Source organism: Taeniopygia guttata, chromosome 1A, assembly GCF_048771995.1.
Source record: "Taeniopygia guttata chromosome 1A, bTaeGut7.mat, whole genome shotgun sequence".
NCBI lineage: Eukaryota > Metazoa > Chordata > Aves > Passeriformes > Estrildidae > Taeniopygia > Taeniopygia guttata.
The window spans coordinates 58,020,642-58,039,027 of NC_133025.1; the positions used below are offsets into that span (position 1 = coordinate 58,020,642).

The following is an 18,386-nucleotide window of genomic DNA, read 5'->3' on the forward strand; positions in this document are numbered from 1 at the left end:
CCTAAGGTCAGGAGCCACTTACACTTTGCTGTGCAAACTCACAGGAATTTCAAATGGATAAACAGTGTTTTTATGGAAATCAGTAAGAGTTCTCAGTGAAAAAACGCAGAGTGCAATTATTGGTTCTAGTCTAAATGTTATATGTGATGATTTAATAATGATTTACCTACCAAAAAAAGACACTTCTGCCCTCACTGTAAACACAACACCTTATTTTGAAATAATTTGAAATAATAACCACTAAGGACAAAGTAACTCTTTCCCAGCACTGCAGCTGTAAGCAACCACTTCTAATCCATGAAAAGCTGGGAATGTGAACTCTATGTGCACAGAATCACAGCACCCATGGGTTCCATAACCCATAGCACATGGCATGGCAAGCCAGATGAGGATGTCATGACACAGAGTAGGTTCACCATCATTTCCCCCATTAGTTCAGATCCAGGGCAATGTTTAAAACCATTTTATTGCTCAGAAGTTCCTGCTGAGATCTGCTTTTCTGGCAGTGCAGAGCTGTGATAGCTGAAGAGCCACGCACCTCCCAGTCAAGTTGAGCTTAACAGGGAGATTTTCTTACAAGAAAAACACAGAATTTGGTTCTCAGGATTGTGTCCTAAGAAACACACACTCCAAAAGCTTCACTGCAAAGTTCAGCCTTTGAACAGACCAGCAGAACTGAGAATAGGAACCTCATAACAGAGACTCTTCCACAACATTTTCACTCCTTTCACCCACTTGTAGGGGTCCAAGCATCTGCATAAATGAAAAAAACTCCTGCACAAGATATTTTGGGAGCCTACTTTCTCAAAAGAAATAGAAGAAGGATGCAAAATAAATAAATAATTTAACTGATTCTCCATTAATCAAAGTGGATTCATATAGGCAGTGTTTATTCCAAACTATCCAAGAAGAGACACAAGGTCTCATTGTAGTGGCTAGTTAAGAGACTCAGAGGTGAGACCTTGATCTACTCAAACCAGGTAGAAAATCATCCATCTGCATTTAGGAAAAAAAGTAGGGCGATGTTTACCCCTGTATATGCAGAGACACAGACAGGTACAAAACTTTCTGCACAGTTTGAGCCTGAATTCAGATTTACTTTGACAATCCAGTAAGATTTCCTTCCCTTTCACCTCAATGGAACTCATGTCAACTTCAGGCTAAGTAAAAATTCAGATCTGTCCTCAACTCTGCCATTGACTCTACTCATCCCTTTCAACTCATGATTGCCTCAATTTTTTTTCCCATGTAACACAAAAAACTTAAAATAAAAATAAAAATTAAAACAATAAACAATGGGGGTGGGTTTTTTTCCTAAAAAGACCCATTCCTTGGAGATAATACTGCATAGGTTCAAAACATCATTCCTGTGTGGTTTCACAACTAGTTATTTATTTAAACCAGTGATACTGTCAAAACAGTTTCTTCCTTAAGAAAGCAGTTTAGCACAGTGATTTGCACTTGTATGGATTTGGGAGCTTTGCTTTTGTTTTGCCAAAGCATATTCATGCCTTCGAGCCTTGCAGAAAAATTCGAGGACATAAATTTCTTTATTCTTCATAAAATTCACTGCAAGTCTGGAAGACATTCTGTTGTGCAAATCTCTGGTTTTAAGTGTTAGGAAACAAATGTTTCAATTGTCAAAACAGCTTTTCAGAATTTTGAAAATCTAATTATATACTTTTGGGCAGTACTTCCAGGGATTTGTTGTGTGATCAGGTCGTCAGCTTTCCACCAACGAGGCAAATTGTCTCAGGAACATACTCTGAGAAAAGCTAAAGGAACAAACTGCAAGGTTGACTGGCAGTTCAAAGCTTCAAAGTCTCTCTGGAGACTTTGACTCTGAGAAAATGACATTGCCTATGATTCATCGATCAGTGGTTTATGTAACCTGATAGCATTTCACTTTCACTATCCATCAATCCACGAGGATTTTGGGGTGTGATAATATGCTTTGTGTGCAGAGATACCATCGGGCTAGATGGTTAAAGGAGATACTCCTGGCCTTTCTAGGAGTACTCAGCTCACTCGTAAAAGGTGTGAAACATCCGAGGGGAAGATCCAGGATCTTTTGGGAATCAGGCACATAGTTAGGCATGCACCTGTGAGCACAGCTTTTCTACAAACATCTCATTTTTCAAACATGGGAAATTTTCACAGCAGCCCCTGAAACAGATACTCTTTCTCAGAAAGGTTAAAGTTGCATGAAATATACATCCTCTTTTGGCAGCGAATATTAAAGTGCTGGCTTCAAATAACAGTGTAGCTTTAAGAGTTTCTGATAAAAAACACATCACCTCTATGGTGATGTGTTTCTACAGTTCTTTCAAGAGTGGCTTTTTTAACTTCTACAAATTGTTATGATTATTATAAAAGGCAGCAGGATGATATATGACTTAAGGCAGTGGCTGTAGTGATCCACAAGACCATGAAGATTATGCCTGCTTATGACAACATCCTAAAAAATAATTCAAGAATGTGTTAACCTCTCATTTATGTGAAGTATGAAATATACTGTTGACATGAAATTATATATGACATTGTCAACATTGCCCATTTTAAACACAATACTACTAAGCATGAACATGATTCCAATAAGCATGTGGGGATGTGAAAACTAGATAAAATGAAAAGAGCCATTTGCAGCCCATGGGAGCTCTGTGAAAATGAAGAAAATCAAGCCTACAGTCACTAGAATCATGGTCACTAGCCAGAGTGGAAATGTGTAGGAATCCTGCAAATCAAGAAAAATAATAAAAAATACTATCTATGCAGACAGTAATTTATGTAACAGAAAATACTCTGATATCAAAAGCAGAATTCAAAATACCCACTCTAAATGCGCAGTAGGTATCCAACACCTATGGATTTTAAAGGTACTTCTCCTGAGTCTGTGCCTCTCTCTGCTCTGCACAAGGCTCTTTTCTCAAGCAAATGCTTTCGTAAGGGGACTTTTCAACTTTTTCCCATAAAAATGTTATCATTCATTGGCACAATGAGTTAATATGAAATTATTTCAATATGTTAATGAGTGAAATGTTCCAGAGCCTCATTTCCATCCCCTCCCCCGCCCCTGCCAATAATGCCATGCTTTCCATTTTACACTGAGTGTTTGCCTCAATAACAATTTATCACAAAAAACCACCACTGTTTGGACTACCTATGTCACTAGTAGCTCCTAAATTATTTGTGAGAGCTCACATTTAAGTACTGACTTTTTCACACCATTCCTGAATTCTGTTATCAAGGATGAGCTCAGCCAAAAGTGGATTTGCTGCTAAATGGAAGGAAACAGCAATATTTGGTGTAAGAGATGCTCCCAAAACAGACCAAAAACCCACTAAATGTTTTCAGATGCCTATGCTGAACTTCTAATGAATTTTTAATGACTTCTTACAGTAGAAAGACAGTTTCATGTACCTATTCATGTTCCTTGTGTTTAACAAAGTCTTTTCTCATCTCCAAGTAGAATGAAAAGGTCAGGTCTTGCACTCACACACAATGATTCAGGCATGCTGTAAATTCAGCCCTACTGCACTTCTTCTTGAAGAAGGGCTATCTTATTTTGCAGCTATGTGTTATGCCATGCCATAAATAAGTTAATTAACATTTCATGGTATTGTCAACGTAAATTCTCCTACGTAAGCTCATAGACTGCATCTACCCTTAGTGAAAAATTATTACGAACATGACTGATGCTCAGTTCAGCACAAGTCTCCTTTTTAAACAGCAGGGAAAATGCCACTATTAATAGCTGAGCTGTCAAGACAGCATCATCTAAAATACTCAGAGTGTTTCAAGACAAAGACAGATTGTCATTCTCTTGCAGCAGTTTGCAGAAAAGAAAAAAATCCAATTTTTTAAAAGTGGGATAGTTTAAAGCAAAACTTCATTAAAACTTTTGCACTGCATCAGGTATGGAGGGCTGACATGCATTTGTGTGGAATTCTTTTTGAAACCAGCAGTTTCTCTAAGAGGTAACTGATTTAATTTGCTTTGCATTTCCCAATGATTCACCTGCAGTGGAATAAGTCTGGGGAGCATAGAGGGTGGTTCCTGGTCTCACTGCACCTTCTGCAGATGTCTGTGCTCTTTATCAAAGATGCTGGGGTGGGGAAGAAGCGGTGGAGAGTTCTCACAGTTACTAAATTACAAACAGCACTTCCACACATGCCTAATTCCTCTCTTTGTTCCCCTAACAGGAGCATTTAGGGAGACTTCATTCAATAGCTATGGGGTGGTCAAATTGAGGCCTTCCAGGACCTGAAGGGAGCCCACAAGAAAGACGGAGAGGGACTGTTTACAAAAGTGTGGAATGACAGGACATGGGGGAATGGCTTCACACTGACAGAGAGTAGATTTAGTTGGAATATTAGGAAGGAATTCTTTCCTGTGAGGGTGGTGATGCCCTGGCACAACTTGCCTAGAGAACCTGTGGATGTTCCATCCCTGGAAGTGTCCAAGGCCAGGTTGGATGAGGCTCTGAGCAACCTAGGATAGTGGAAGATGTTCCTGCCCATGGCAGGGGGTTGCAACTGAATGATTTTTAATGTCTCTTCCAACCCAGGCCAATCTATGATTCTGTAATTCAATATATTCACCCTGCCCTTCCTTTCAGTAAGGCTTTTTGTTCTGCTTTGAAGTACATGTGAATACAACATGTTAGAGAACTCCCTATGCTATTGCAGAAGTGGCAGGTTTACATTCCAGCAATATCTTTGGAACCTGAACACCTTTTTCTGCATTAATTGCCACAGAAAGTGACCAAGAAGAATTAGCATAGCAGGAAGCAATGGATGATTTATTTTACCAGAAAGGAAGAACAGTCTTTCTATTCCATATTCCTGTTTACCGTCAGCACTGTTTAGAGCCCTTGAAAATGCCATTGGTAACCAAAAGGGAGTCCTGTTTTTGCTTGTAACTTCTGGAAACAGGTTACAGGAGAGATGGGGGAAAGAAAAATCAAGAAGTGAAACCTTCTGTTGTATTCAAAGGTAAATTGCTGGATGCAATTAAAAGTCTATAAACTGTAAGTAAGAATGGCACTAGGAACTACAACTCGCCAGCAACTGGGCTGTCAGTTCTGCCTTTTCTGATCTAAACATGGAGTTTATTTCCCCTGCTTGAGGGATTCCCAGCTATAGGCACTGATTCAGCACAAGCTGCTGAGCTCATTCTCAGAGCAATCTTTAGCAATAGCCCTGTCCGGCTACGTCATTGTTCTGTCAATGGCATTAGCTGAGTAACAAAATACATCATAAAAGTTGGTTTAAAACACTCTTGACTACCCAAATTACTTCTTTTCATTTGCCCATCAGTTCCAGGGATGGACACTGTTTATTTCTGAATAATCATTTTTTTTCCACTGGGGGAGAAATGAGTAACTTTCCACCTCTTAACTCTCAGCTGCTTCTTACACATTGCTTCCTCAGGTTTAACATCAGTTTTGGGATCAACAGGAACAGCTATTTGTGTTTTTATCAGCACTGAAATGGCCCACATGCAACAGGGGTAACAAAGAAAGTTGTGCTAACAAAAGCATATTTAATAAAACACTATTTGAATGAAGCAGTTACACAGAACTTAAGTGCTAACAGCAGAAAATTACAGCTCCACACACACCAGAAAGTGCAAACTTTATAGTGTTCAACAACACTACACTACACAACGCTACTACTACACATTGTAGTATTCAACACAGCACCAAGCAAGAAATACTGGGAAGAGAGCATTACAGCCAAAATTTTCAGACTTTGCCATCCAAATGTAAAAACTTAGGGAACATTCCAGGTTCCTAATTGTAATTCTCTAGAGTGATTTTGCACTCCCTCTGATGTTCCACATAGTTTTTAGCACACAGAATTCACAGAATGATTAGTTTCAATAGTGTCCTGATAGCCAGGACAATCCTGGATATTTTAGGACATACAAAATGACAGCAGAAAACCTAATTTACTCTTGTAATTTCAGATTTGGCCATATGGGGTACTTTGGCTTTTTCAGAGGTGCTAGTTTCACTACCAATGAAACATCCAATTTATGCTTTACTTTTGGTTTGCAGCTTAATTAAAAAATAATGAAAGGCTGCTAAAATTGCTATAAACAATTTCATTAAACATTGCGCTCAGCTGACGTAACAGCTACAAGCTGTGACACACACACCACTCTGTGTCATTGCTGGGAATGTTTACACTGATGGATGGCAATGCTGCTGCTGTTCTGATTGCTGGTTTATTCAAAAAATTGAAATAAGTATTGAAATAGTTGAAACTGAAATTGCAAGTTTATGACTAAACCTTTCCTTTTTCCATTTTGATACAACAGGCCAAGTAATCCACGAGTTATTCACACACTTCCAGCTCCTCGTAACTGAGCAACAGGGTAATTTACTGGTGACATCTGCCTCACACAGCTGCACAGCAGCTGGGGAAGTGCCTGCACCAGGAAAGGTGGCCCTGACACTCCCAAATGGGGGAGACACATCCATTAGCAAGACACTTAATGTGTCTTATTAACGTTATTAAGCAAATGTAGAACTCAGACATTGAAAAGTAGCCATTAAAAGTGGGAACCAGCTGCCCAGCAGGTGCCAGGAACAGCCTAAGAAAAAGGAAAATGGAAGAAAGAGGGAGACAGCCTTTAATCTCAGGCACTGAGCACATAAGAGAGTTGAAGCACCCTGGTAGAATTAATTTTATTGCATTTTGACACCTGTGGGGTAAACATCTGCACCAGAGCGAGTCACCCAAGGCTGCTTTTGTAGACAAGAAAGAGAAACAGGCACAGCTCATCTAAGCTGGTTTAGACTCCTGCATTAGAAACAGGCACTAGGATGGTGTCTTTATTCACCTGACATTTAATGACACCAAGTCCCCCTCCCCAGGACACGAAAGCAGCAGACACTTGAGCCAAGGCAGCTCCCTGTCCCTGTGCTGCCAGGGCACGCAGGTGCAGAGCATGGGCAGCATTCTGCAGTTCCAGACATTTAGGCAGCTTCCAAGAAGGAATCAGGGAACTGGCAAAACTCATCTTCTGGATTGTTTTTGAACCTCAGCTCTGGTGTCGGCTAAACCTCTTGCAGGCACAGCTCTTTAGACAAATCTTTGCATAAAGACTTAAACACCAATATAAATACCTAAAATTACCATTACTACTAAGAATAGAACTGATCAGAGATTCCTTTAATGAGAACACATAATTTTCTTTTTCCTTAGGCTGACAACAACACATATTAGAGAACTCTATGTTGTCAGCAACTATATGTTGTCATGCAAAGGAATAAAGGCTTTTTTCTAAGATTAAGGTTGAGGAATGTTGTCAGTGGTAAAAATAGCTTCCCAACCACTCATTGAATAGCACTGACTGTAAAGTATTTAGTGCCACCATCTTGAAATTCGAGTTATGAAGTGTTCTGTTGTCAAAGAGGTTCCACAATTTAATATTCCATTCCTGTTTGTGTAGGAAAACACTACTCCTCCTTAAGAGAACTTGCAGCAGGAGCTGCAAAACCTTACTTTTGTTAACTTTACATGTGACTTATTGCTGGATAGACTTCTTGCTGATCCTGCCAAGATGCTGTGCAGCCCAGGAGGCTGGCAATGTTCCTGGGACATCATGAGCCTACTTTCATTTCCACAATGCACTCAAGAAGGAGTCTTTCTCTTCTTCTCTCAAGGCATTAGGGGCTCCCCCCACCCTATCTACTTTGCAGGACAGATGCAATTAGAATTTGGGATCAATATTTATTTGAAAATTGGTATTTCATTTTATTTCTTTCAAGCCATAGCTTGATTCAAGTTTGATACAGAAACCACTCAGTTGCCTTAAAACAGAAGAGATTGAGTAGTGAGTGAAGTATTTTAAAGTCTTAAACACAAACTTATCTATCCATTGTTTTCCAGGATTTGAAACAACACCTCTGACATGGGCTAAGCATAAAGACCACTGCTGAGAGTCAGTGGCACACAGATCTCTTTCCACCCAGGAAAAAGCACAGTAAGGCATTTTCAAGTTCAATATCCAAGCAGTGAAGATTGGCTGATGTTAATCGGCAGGCAGAGTATCTGTATAATTATTTTTCAACATAATACAATCTCTGTAAAATGGGTTGAATCATGCCTTCATTTCAGAGGATCGAAATTGCCACTGTGAAATTAACACCAGAATGTTATTTCATCATAGTCAAATTCTACAGTGAGTCTTTGGAGAGATAAACTTGCTTCAGATGTTGCACGGAACTTACTGTCATGGTGAAGATAAACTACTGCACTTACTTCTCTTACACCGGGACTGTCCATCCAGAGAGGGAATAACAGGAACCTGGTGAAAAGAAGTGTATGACCATATAAAAACAGAGAGAAAAATATCCAGCAGTAGCTCCCTTTAAACAAAAAAATAACCACAACATACACACACACACACACACACACACACACACACACACACAAAATAAAAACCACTCCAAGGCAACACCTACAATAATTAACAAAATATTTTGTCACTTTCTAGAGTCTCATTTGCAGACTGCTGTAAACAAGTTAGGAAGCTACTATCCCAGCTAGATATTCCTTCTGTACTCACCTCGAGTAGCCTGAAGTGAGCCAGCACTGGAATTTGAGCCATTGCAAGGAAAATCTGCTACTACAGTCTAAACCAACAAAGAAGGGGCATTCCAGTTCAGGCACTGCACTTGCCACTAAAGCAGTTCTGAACTAATTCGTGTTCTTAGGGGTAGAAAAGGTGCATGTGGTAACTTCTTATCACAGAGAACTTTTGCTCAGCTTTTGTGACAGAATCTTGACCTTTCTAAAGAATTAAAATACCTGTTTTCCAAAGGCCCGGGGGTACCTAGCAGAAATTAAGGAGAGAGAGGGGGAAAAAATCTGATTTGCCTAATTTCCACTGAAATCAGAGATAAATGGTTCTAATCTATATCCTTGGAAATCTACAATTAGGTAATCCATTAAGACTGGATTTAGTCTATTAAAAGCTGTACATTTTTCCCTGAGCCGTACTCAATGCATACTAGACAAATAAATTTGCACAGGTCAGAATAAAACTAATCTGACATTTCCTGGCTTTTTAATCCTAGTCTTTGTCTTCTGAAAAGTATTAATTGACTCAATTTTTCACGCATGACAAAGAATCCACCTGTGCTAGTAAAACATGAGATTTTACATTCATAGTGACAGAATTTTCATTCACATTTAGACTTGACTGAAAAATGTACATGATTTCTACCATGTTACCCTGAATGAGAACTCTAGCTGTCAATTTAAACAACTTTCACTCTTTTCTTATTTGTCATACAGCTTTTCTCTCTTCAGACACCTTTTCTTCCTGATCTATACTCTGCAGCAAACCTCCACAATTTTAACTCTTCCATCTTTCCTGAGATATGTTTTCCTGTATTTCAATTACCAGTGGCTGGGAGTTTCATTTGCTCTGTAACTTTTGTTACCTTATTTAGCCCTCAAAAACACCCACAGGGAATATTACCTCAGCAGCTCATCAGAGCTGCAAAATTGAGGCTACATTTCTGATGCGCAGGATGCTATTGCAGCACCTTCAGCAGGGCATTCTGCACACACCAGGTGAATATTTCCTGATGCTCTAGTGCAATAATGACCCACCTGCCTCTGCTCCTCTCTGGGGCACTTTCTGTCTATAGGGACTGGAACTAACAACAGTCTCTCTGTGCTGCCTGATGTCAGAACTGAGAAAGGTGTCAAGGATATATAAGAGCCAGAAAGGAAGAGTGAAAAGGATACTCCAGAGCTAGATGCAAACGTGGAATTGCTGCATGCACACTTCTTGCTAACCAAGAGGGCTTGCTGGCTTCTCCAGTTAGATCCGTGGCCACAAGGTAAATAATTTCCCGTTTATCTTCCTTTACCTGCAGTACAACAGATGTGCTTTAAAAAGCACAATATTATTAATCACAAGCATTTTTCAGGGAAAAACATAGACAACTTTAAAGTAAACTGCACTGGGGACCGGAATTTGAGACTGGGATGTGTCAGGAAATGCAAACCTGAGGTAAGGGATAGGATTGAAACTACTGGATGGAAAATGAGCATTTATTCCTGAGAGCTGTATTTCTGAAACTGAGTTGTGTCACTAAACTTGAGGGGATCATTTTTTCTCATTCCAGCTTGTGAAAAAGACTAGCTGCTCTTGATTTAGGACAGAATGGGCACCAATAACAGGATGTGCTGAAGAGTAATTGGGTTAACTTTCAGTTTTGAATAATTGTTCTTTTCAGAAAGTTTGGAAGGAAAGATGTGCAACGTAAGGCTGTCCGTTTTCTTCATTGCACTTTCTGTCACTCTGAGCTGTTTGGAAGCTACACCTATTGAGAGGTAAGTAACAAATAATCATGTTTATTTCTCTTTAGGGAAAAAGGTATTCAGATTATTGCATGAGTTGCTTTTGCTTTTCCTGTTTCAAATATTATAAAAATAGAGTTATTCAAGTTCACTGTTTTATTGTTATTCAAAGATTACTGTCTGTGGCTGATGATCTATCTGATGGTACTTCCAAGAGACAAGGATGGATGTTGCCTGTAATGTCACAGAATTCACTTTCAGCACTTAGAGAGGAAATGCCAGAACACCCAGCAGCAAAGACAAAAAGGTATTGATTTTCCTTGTTTCTTCCAGCCATAGCAGATTGAGCCATGAAGCAAACTTTGGTCCAGTGATATCCTGCTACTTGAGAGACTTCAGCTGTTTTTTTTCAAAAAAAAGAGATTAAAATATCCTTCTACTAAATACGGTAAACATAAAGATCAGCTCTTCTGTAACATAAAGATCAAAGCATTCAGGGTAGAAAGTGAAATCCAGGGACAAAGTTGTAAATACAATTATAACGCTTTAATAAATTAAAGAGGCTGTAAATAGTACATTACCTTGAGAAGAAAGGTGTGTTTTCTAACTGCCTACCTTTTTTAAAAATTTGTCAGATTTCCAAGCCTGAAAAAGAAAAAACCCAAAAACATTCTCTTCTTAATAATACTAGCATTCTCTGCTAGAATGGAATTATTTTATAGTATAAATGCTTTTAGTCAGTAATTAAGCAATATTTTTAATCACAGAATTAAATATTAGTTTAATCACAGGAAGAAATAAAGGAAGAAATTGGTTCTGATAGAGTTTTCACTTGTCTGAAACACGTTCTCATTTATAAATTTATAAATTCAATTCCAGGCAACTTTTTAAATAATATAAAACATTTCAAGATTTATTTGCAATTTATACTAAAAAAATAAGCAGCACTAAACAATTCTATTTTTCACAGAATCATCAGGGTTGGAAGAGACCTTCAAGTTCATCTAGTTTTGTCAGGCATTTGAATTAATTTCTTTCAATGACAATTTGTTACAGATGAATTCAGTAAATACATATGTATATATAGTTGCCTGTTACTCTCTTTGAATATATATTTTAAAAATACTATTACATAACAATTTTTGTACCTTCCAAAGTATTTTTATAAGAGGTAAAGTTCTAACATTTTTACAGCTATCACTTAAAAAAAAAAATACAACCCCCACACACACACACACACAAAATAACCTTAATATTCAAACACAAGGCATCATCTTGATGAGTGTGGTATGCCTTATCTGCTTTTCTGGGGCCTAGAACCATGTCTCACTGGGTGAATTGACTCCTGCCTTCAAAATTTCATTTAAATCTAAAAGGCGTGGTGGGTTCAGCCAAGCTGGACATGAGATAGAAACCCAGCAGCTTCCTGTAAGGGCTGGAGTTTTCAACTTGATTTTGTAGCTTTAATGGAAGAGAGAATTCTATCTCCACAAACAAAGCAGAATCTCTGTGAGAGCCAGCAGCTCTTTGAACCTTGTATGTTAAAGGCTTGATTAAACCCAATAGTCATGAAAGTATGAAAAGTCATGAAAGTCAATGAGAGGTTATGTAAAGCCATGTCCAACAATTTTCTTTTAATGCAATTACACATTTAAAATATTAATTGCTTAAAAATTGCTGCATATCTACTAGTGGAGAGCCAATATAATACAGATATTACAGACATTCCTTTCACAGCTGCTATTCCACCTGGATTCTCGGATCAACACAAATAACTTCAAAAGGTTATATGATATTTTAGATGATAGATTTAATAATCAGTAAGCAAAGGAACATATTTATAACTGCTCAGAGTTTGAAACTGGGATATTGTTGCTCTTCACCGTAAATTTTAGCCACAAACTGGTGTCTAACTCATGCCATATCAGCATGAAGAAGTCCAAGAAAATAAGCAACAACTCAGTAGGCAATCTCAGCAAGCAAGTATTTCTGTCTGAAGGGACAACACAGCAGTCTAAGGAACAAATTTGAAAACCCAAGCTCTCTTGAACTAACAATTTTATTATGATTAAAAAGAAAAAACTCTCATGCTACATAAACTTTACATTGAGTTCTGCAAGTAGTCTGTTGGTTCAGATCATAAAATGTTACTTTTAGATACGGATTCCTCCTTGGACACTCTTTTTAAAGTATCATTCAGCAAAGGATTCTCTCTCACCACAACAGAACTTCCAAGTTGCTGGTGTTCCAAAAAAGATGTGGCAGTTCAGCCAGAGCTAAGTGGTAGAGAGCCAGAGCTAAAACCATCCTAAGTGGTACTGAGGTTGGCAGAAGCTGGCAATGCCTGCTACCTCTCATGGGATATGGTGCAGATGGGAGAGTACCCTTGGGTTTAGCCCAGTTTGGGCCTGGAATATTACCAGTCACTTCAGTGAGGGCAGGATACGATTCTGTAGAAACACAAGAACTAAATAAATGTTAGTGATCATCACTATGTTAGTAATCCTCATGATATCAGCAAGAGCTCTAAATAGATTTAGAAGTTTGGCTGCAAGTTAAACATTTAGTCATTGCTTTCACTTAGTGTCTTACTTATACTATCATTACAGGTTTTCTGGGTGTCATAAACTGCTGTGCAGTATATCAATAAAAACGACATATGACTGTTCAGGTCTCTGCATTTGAATAACCCCCATCACTAAAACTGATAATAGCACCCAGCCCGAGGATTTTTTTCAGGCACAAAGTAGGTGGTGGGAGGATTCTAACGTTCCCGTATTTGTGCACACATTAAAAGAACTCCCACATCAGCAGAGCTCAAATGTCGATGAGAAGTGCCACACTCGATTGCTCATCGCTTGGCTTAACCTTGGCTCTCTCTGCTTCACCTTGGCAGCCACCAGCTGGAGAAAAGGAAATGCAACACAGCCACGTGTGTGACACAGCGCCTGGCCGACTTCCTGGTGCGCTCCAGCAGCAGCCTGGGGGCCCTTTACCCACCCACCAACGTGGGCTCCAACACCTATGGCAAGAGGGACACAGCAGGGCTGCCAAGCACACAGCCCCAAAACCATGCACGGCTCTAGGGCATTGAGGTGGCTCTTGAGAAGCTCAGTTTTTAATGTATCAACAACCTCCTGGTCATTTATTACTTGTACAGTCTTAGCAGTGCCTTGTTCTCTGTGTGTGTGTGTGTGTGTGTGGGTATGTGATTTATGTTCACCATTCCACTGTGCATGTACAAGGACATGCATAGGCTACTCTTTCAACTCCACTAAGAGCTCCAGAAATCTGCTTGGTAAATTCCTTTGTAAAAATCCACCATGATAATAAATGGAAAAGTAATTGCAACAAGGGTTTTTTAAATCATCATTATTATTATTAAAAGGATGAAAAAATAACCCATGATGTGTATGTCTTTATAGTCACAGTTTGGTAAGAGAAAGAAATCACCTTAATTAAAGAACAACAAGTATCAGAATGCTAGCAGAAGTTATGTTCTAATGAAAGTAAAACAAGAATCTTCTGGTTTTGATACATCAACAGCATCTTGTTTTGTACAGCTGCAGGAACAGCTAGATGAGAAAAGATGCGGCATTGTGCACCATGATCATAGAATTATGCAGTTTACTGACTGGCCTGTTTCCACTATAACATACAGCAAGTGAGAAAACCTGGTCCTACAGCACAGACTTCTGTGCCTACTTTAAGAATTTGCAGTTCTTATGTAAAGATGGCATCGGAAAAATGTAAGCATAATAAGTGCTTTTAAATAGGAATAAGACAAATGTCTGATAACAATTTAGCAGAAACTCTCGTCCTTGGGTATTCTTTTCCTTGAACTAAAGTAACAAAGGGAAAAGAAAAAAACAATGAGTAGTTCAAGAACCAAAATGCTTCATAGAAACTCAGACATTTTTTCCACTGGCATACTTACATTGCTATCAAAATGCAGGTAAAATATTTCACAGATGGGCAGACCTTAATGAGAATCTGACAGTGTTATTTTCTCCTATCTCAGCTCAGGATCAGTGCAGGCTTAAAAACCCTTAAAATCCGTTAAATTGTTAAGCAAATTTTCCTAGAGGTATCATCCTATATCACAGAAATGGCTGGTTTGCCCACACTTTCTCAGTGAAGGGCTCACTGTAATCTGAAAAACCATTATTGTCCAATTATGAAAAACATTCAGTATAACCTTAGTTCTGGAGAGGCAAATGAAAGTTTAATAACTGCTTTCAGTTGGTTTGTTTCTGTTATAGAATATACCTCCAAATAGAAGCATTTTTGCTAAATTTAATGGTAAATGGCATATTCACTTCATTACACGAAAAAACACATGGGAATAAAAATTACTGCACAGGATTCTTACTGCAAAAGTGTTACTAATTACTCTCTTTATTGAGAAAAGTTTCAACCTTCATTAATGTTCTAATTAATGATATAAATTCTGAATTTTATTGAGAAAACCATTTATATGGTATTAAACTTGTCTAATATTTCTTCCAGCTTGAAATGCTTTCCATCCCAGTTACTTTTGAGTTATGTTGCACACACACTGTGTGCTTAATTTGTGTTTCAGATAGAATATTTATGTTTCAGAAAACAAAGTGAGAGGAAAGTTGTGAAGTGTCACTGTGCCACTCTGCACAGAGGAGCAACCAAGTGGAGCTTTCTCTGTGGGTGGATGCTGATTCCTCGCTGATCCAAACTTGGAATATGAGCAAGGCTTTATGCACCAGTTTTTGTGTTTTCAGCTGCCTTTTGGCAAACCCAGCAAAGCACAGGCTGCCCCTGCACACAACCAGTGCAACTGGGAACATTAATTTCTGCCTTCTACACACCTGAATCTGGTGGATTTGATACCAGCATCTGTTTCACGTGGTCAAACTATTTCACAAACACTGAAAGATGGAACTGCTATCCTAAATTCAGTGAAACCACAGAGAGAGAGAAGAGGGGGACCATCTCACCTGTCTTCAGCTCCTCTGTGTCTAACCAGCTGTCAGTGCTCTCCTGCTGTTTGGTGGAGGAAGACAGCTTCTTCCAATTCACCCCAGCTTAGACATCTATTTTAGGACGGGATTAATCACTGCTGAAGTGCCTCTATTTCTTCATTGATGATACAGAGTGTCTAGACAATTAGCTGAAAACGAGCACTTAACTTTCAGATAACTAGAGTTAGGTGACAGCAATCTCATCTGCATTTGGTATCAACTGTTCAAACTAAAATCAAAGGGGAAAATTTGGTAAAAAACCCCACACCACCAACACCTCAGACTCTACATCAAATCACCTTTTACTCTGAGCTACCTTACTTAATTCATCAGCCAGAGCATCTTGAGAAACTTCCTTCATTGAGACTTGTTTTCCCTCCCCCAAATTCCCTTGGGAACATAGCTCTGCTCCCCTTCCTCCTGCTCTTGCTGCACTTGGGCCTATCAGAGAAGAAGGATCTAGCCACAGTATGCCTGGATATAGGCACAATCCTGAGCAAATGAGCCAGGAAAAAAATTGATTGAAAAGGGAAAAAAAAATTATTTAATAATTAATTAATGAATAATAAACATTTAAGCACTACTTCATCAGCTCTACAAACAGCATAACCAGAATTTTCAGAATATTTAAGAAAAAAGTTCTTCTGCAGTTTTTAAATCCCAGGATGTATTTCTCAGCTTCTTCAGGGATGTAAATATTACTTGAGAATCCAGCCTTACATAGCTTGGGTTCTTTTTCAATTCATCTGGACTCCATACATCTTTCAGAGAACATGCAAGCAAACAAAAAATACAAGAGAGGAAAATTAAGAATACAGACAATGTGATAAATATGGCTATATTAATTTTTTAAAAATACTAAACCTCTTCTTTTTAGCATGTTCTATGAAGTTGTGTTTTAAAAAAACAGAATAAAGACATAATATTGAATTTCACTGAATGAGAAGGGGAAGAGTAAAAGTCATCAAACAAGCCAAAAGATTGTTAAAAAAAAGATTGTAGGAACATGAAGAATGTTTTAAATGGAGTAGTGGGCCCTAGGGTCTAATATTTCTTAGGAACTATGACAGCTTCATAAAGGACAGGATTTATATTTTTTCATGATGAATAGAGTTGAGGAAAGAAATTGATTTCACTTGTAAAAGCTTGGGCTAAAACTAAGAAAGCACACAATATTAATGAAACATAAAATGTATTTTACCAAACAGCAAATATGGAATTAATAGTTTCAATTTCTATTAAAGAAATTAGCTATTTTTCAAATAAATATGTCTCTTGATGAGAGTTTTAAACACTAGGCTGACAAATCTTCCATTTATTGGGAAGCTTTAATTTAATGGGATTAGTTATTAGAAAGTCTGGATTTTACTGAATGGCTTTCACTATTTGAACGGTAATATATTGATACCCTGGATAAAATCCTTTTCCTGTAATGCACTACTGAATATCTTTAGCAGCTGCCATCTTAAACCTCTAGATTTATGCTTGCTTTGAGCCAAGGAGTTCATTTCCAAACACAGTTTGACAGGCGCGGTGGACTCCTAGTTCCCAGTGACAGGGCTGGGTAATTTTGTTGTCTGAGATGGTTCTCACACAGAAAAGGGACAGCTCTGCATTCTTTCTGCAGTGCAACGAGCAAAAAGCTGTGCTTAGGAATGACACATCTCCCTGCTCTACACAGAATAATGGCTGAAGTCACATGAAACTGAATCCTTCTATGGGATGTGACAGCTTCTGTCCCAATCATCCTACTCTGTTTTCCTACAGGAAAACATCTTTGTTTTCCCACACTCAGAAAAAATCCCACACTGAAAAACAAAGTATTTTTGTGGAGCTGTGTAAGGCTCCAAAACCTGAAATCCACCATTTAAACTAAGCTTTAGTTTAGGAACACAAATCTGGATTCCCTAGTTTCCCTGAAATTAGACAAATTGGTTTCCAGCTACAATTGCTATGAAAACTATTTATCCTTTAGATTCAGTTAAGAATTTTCTCTCTAACTAAAAACCTACCTTAAGATCAAAATTATAACAAAAAAAGTCTCAAACTAGGAATCATGAATGCTAAAAGTCATGTCATCAAAAGCTCACTAAAGAACAAGATAGTAATGATAAAACAATAGTTAAAATTGCTGTTCAATTGTGCAAAAAATTGTCTCCTTGAATGCTAAAACATCTGAATAAAAAGAACAAATTCAAATGCATTTTAATCCTAACAATAGGGCTGACGAGTAACAATCATGCCATAAACTCACAATTTCCTAGAAATGCTTTTAAAATTACAAAAGAGGTTTAATTATTCAAATTAAGAATCTTAGATCTGCCCCTACTGTAATACTTTTTTCCTCTCCACTTTAAAAGACTCTTTTTGATCCTGCATTAGAGAAAGTGAAACTGTTTCTTATAGGCTCTTTTACAGTATCCTTAATGTAAATAATAATAGCACAGGTAGCCTGAGATGTGCTGCAGAACAGCTAGTGACATTTATTATTTTGCTTTTCAAAAGGGATTAATATACTGGGATGTATCAAAATAATTGGTGTTGCAATAAATAAATGGTTACACAAGTGAATTTAAATAGTTAGAATCAATTTTAAATGAAGTGCTCCTCAACAGGATTAAAATAGCTTAAACCCAGAATGTGCTTATTATTATTTACACTCTCAAGAGAGGCAGATCAGTTTTTTCAAACAGAATCAGCCCTTAATCATTAAGCAGCCCCTTTGGAAGGAGTCAAAGTGGGACTTGCTTCCACTGGGGGAATTGTGTTAAAATTTCAGCAGCCTATGTTTGATTGTCAGTCCAGCACTGACGAAGCTGAGCTGCTTAACTCTCAGAATATGGGGCATTTTTAAACATCCTTCATCTTAAATACTGTGCTGCATGTTAAACCAGTCATATAACAGAGAAAAGGATTTTTTGTAATTTGTCTATTTGTTTATTTTACAGAAAGAAGAAAGGGGTCATAAAAAAGGAGGAGGGGATAAATAATGTTAAGGTTGCAAAATACATGAATATTTTGTCCATGATCAGAGAGCCACTGGCAGCTTTTTTTTTTTTTT

The 18,386-nt window shown here is 38.1% G+C and overlaps 2 protein-coding genes across 4 annotated transcripts in view; one reads left to right on the plus strand and one right to left on the minus strand.

The window, feature by feature from the left end:
- The window catches only part of LOC100217663 (solute carrier organic anion transporter family member 1A2), a 29,916-nt gene extending 20,598 nt beyond the window's left edge, over nucleotides 1-9,318 (minus strand). For both annotated transcript variants that reach the window (XM_041713623.2, XM_002197651.5), the window contains exons 1-2: nucleotides 8,581-9,318; nucleotides 8,274-8,319 (exon numbers count right to left, since the gene is read on the minus strand). In XM_041713623.2, the coding sequence (XP_041569557.2) occupies nucleotides 8,274-8,319; nucleotides 8,581-8,622 (88 nt within the window). In that variant the 5' untranslated portion in view covers nucleotides 8,623-9,318. The remainder of the gene's footprint in view (nucleotides 1-8,273; nucleotides 8,320-8,580) is intronic.
- A 406-nt stretch (nucleotides 9,319-9,724) lies between these two features.
- Nucleotides 9,725-13,729, plus strand: IAPP (islet amyloid polypeptide). 2 transcript variants are annotated; one of them, XM_032746332.3, is made up of 5 exons: nucleotides 9,727-9,865; nucleotides 9,956-10,038; nucleotides 10,265-10,361; nucleotides 10,501-10,635; nucleotides 13,225-13,729. In XM_032746332.3, the coding sequence occupies exons 3-5, from the start codon at nucleotides 10,282-10,284 to the stop codon at nucleotides 13,412-13,414; spliced, it is 405 nt and encodes a 134-aa protein (XP_032602223.3). In that variant the 5' UTR covers nucleotides 9,727-9,865; nucleotides 9,956-10,038; nucleotides 10,265-10,281; the 3' UTR covers nucleotides 13,415-13,729. The 2 variants fall into 2 exon arrangements, with proteins under 2 accessions (XP_032602222.3, XP_032602223.3); XM_032746331.3 differs by lacking the exon at nucleotides 9,956-10,038 and having other exon boundaries at nucleotides 9,725-9,865.
- The last annotated feature ends 4,657 nt before the right edge of the window (nucleotides 13,730-18,386 follow it).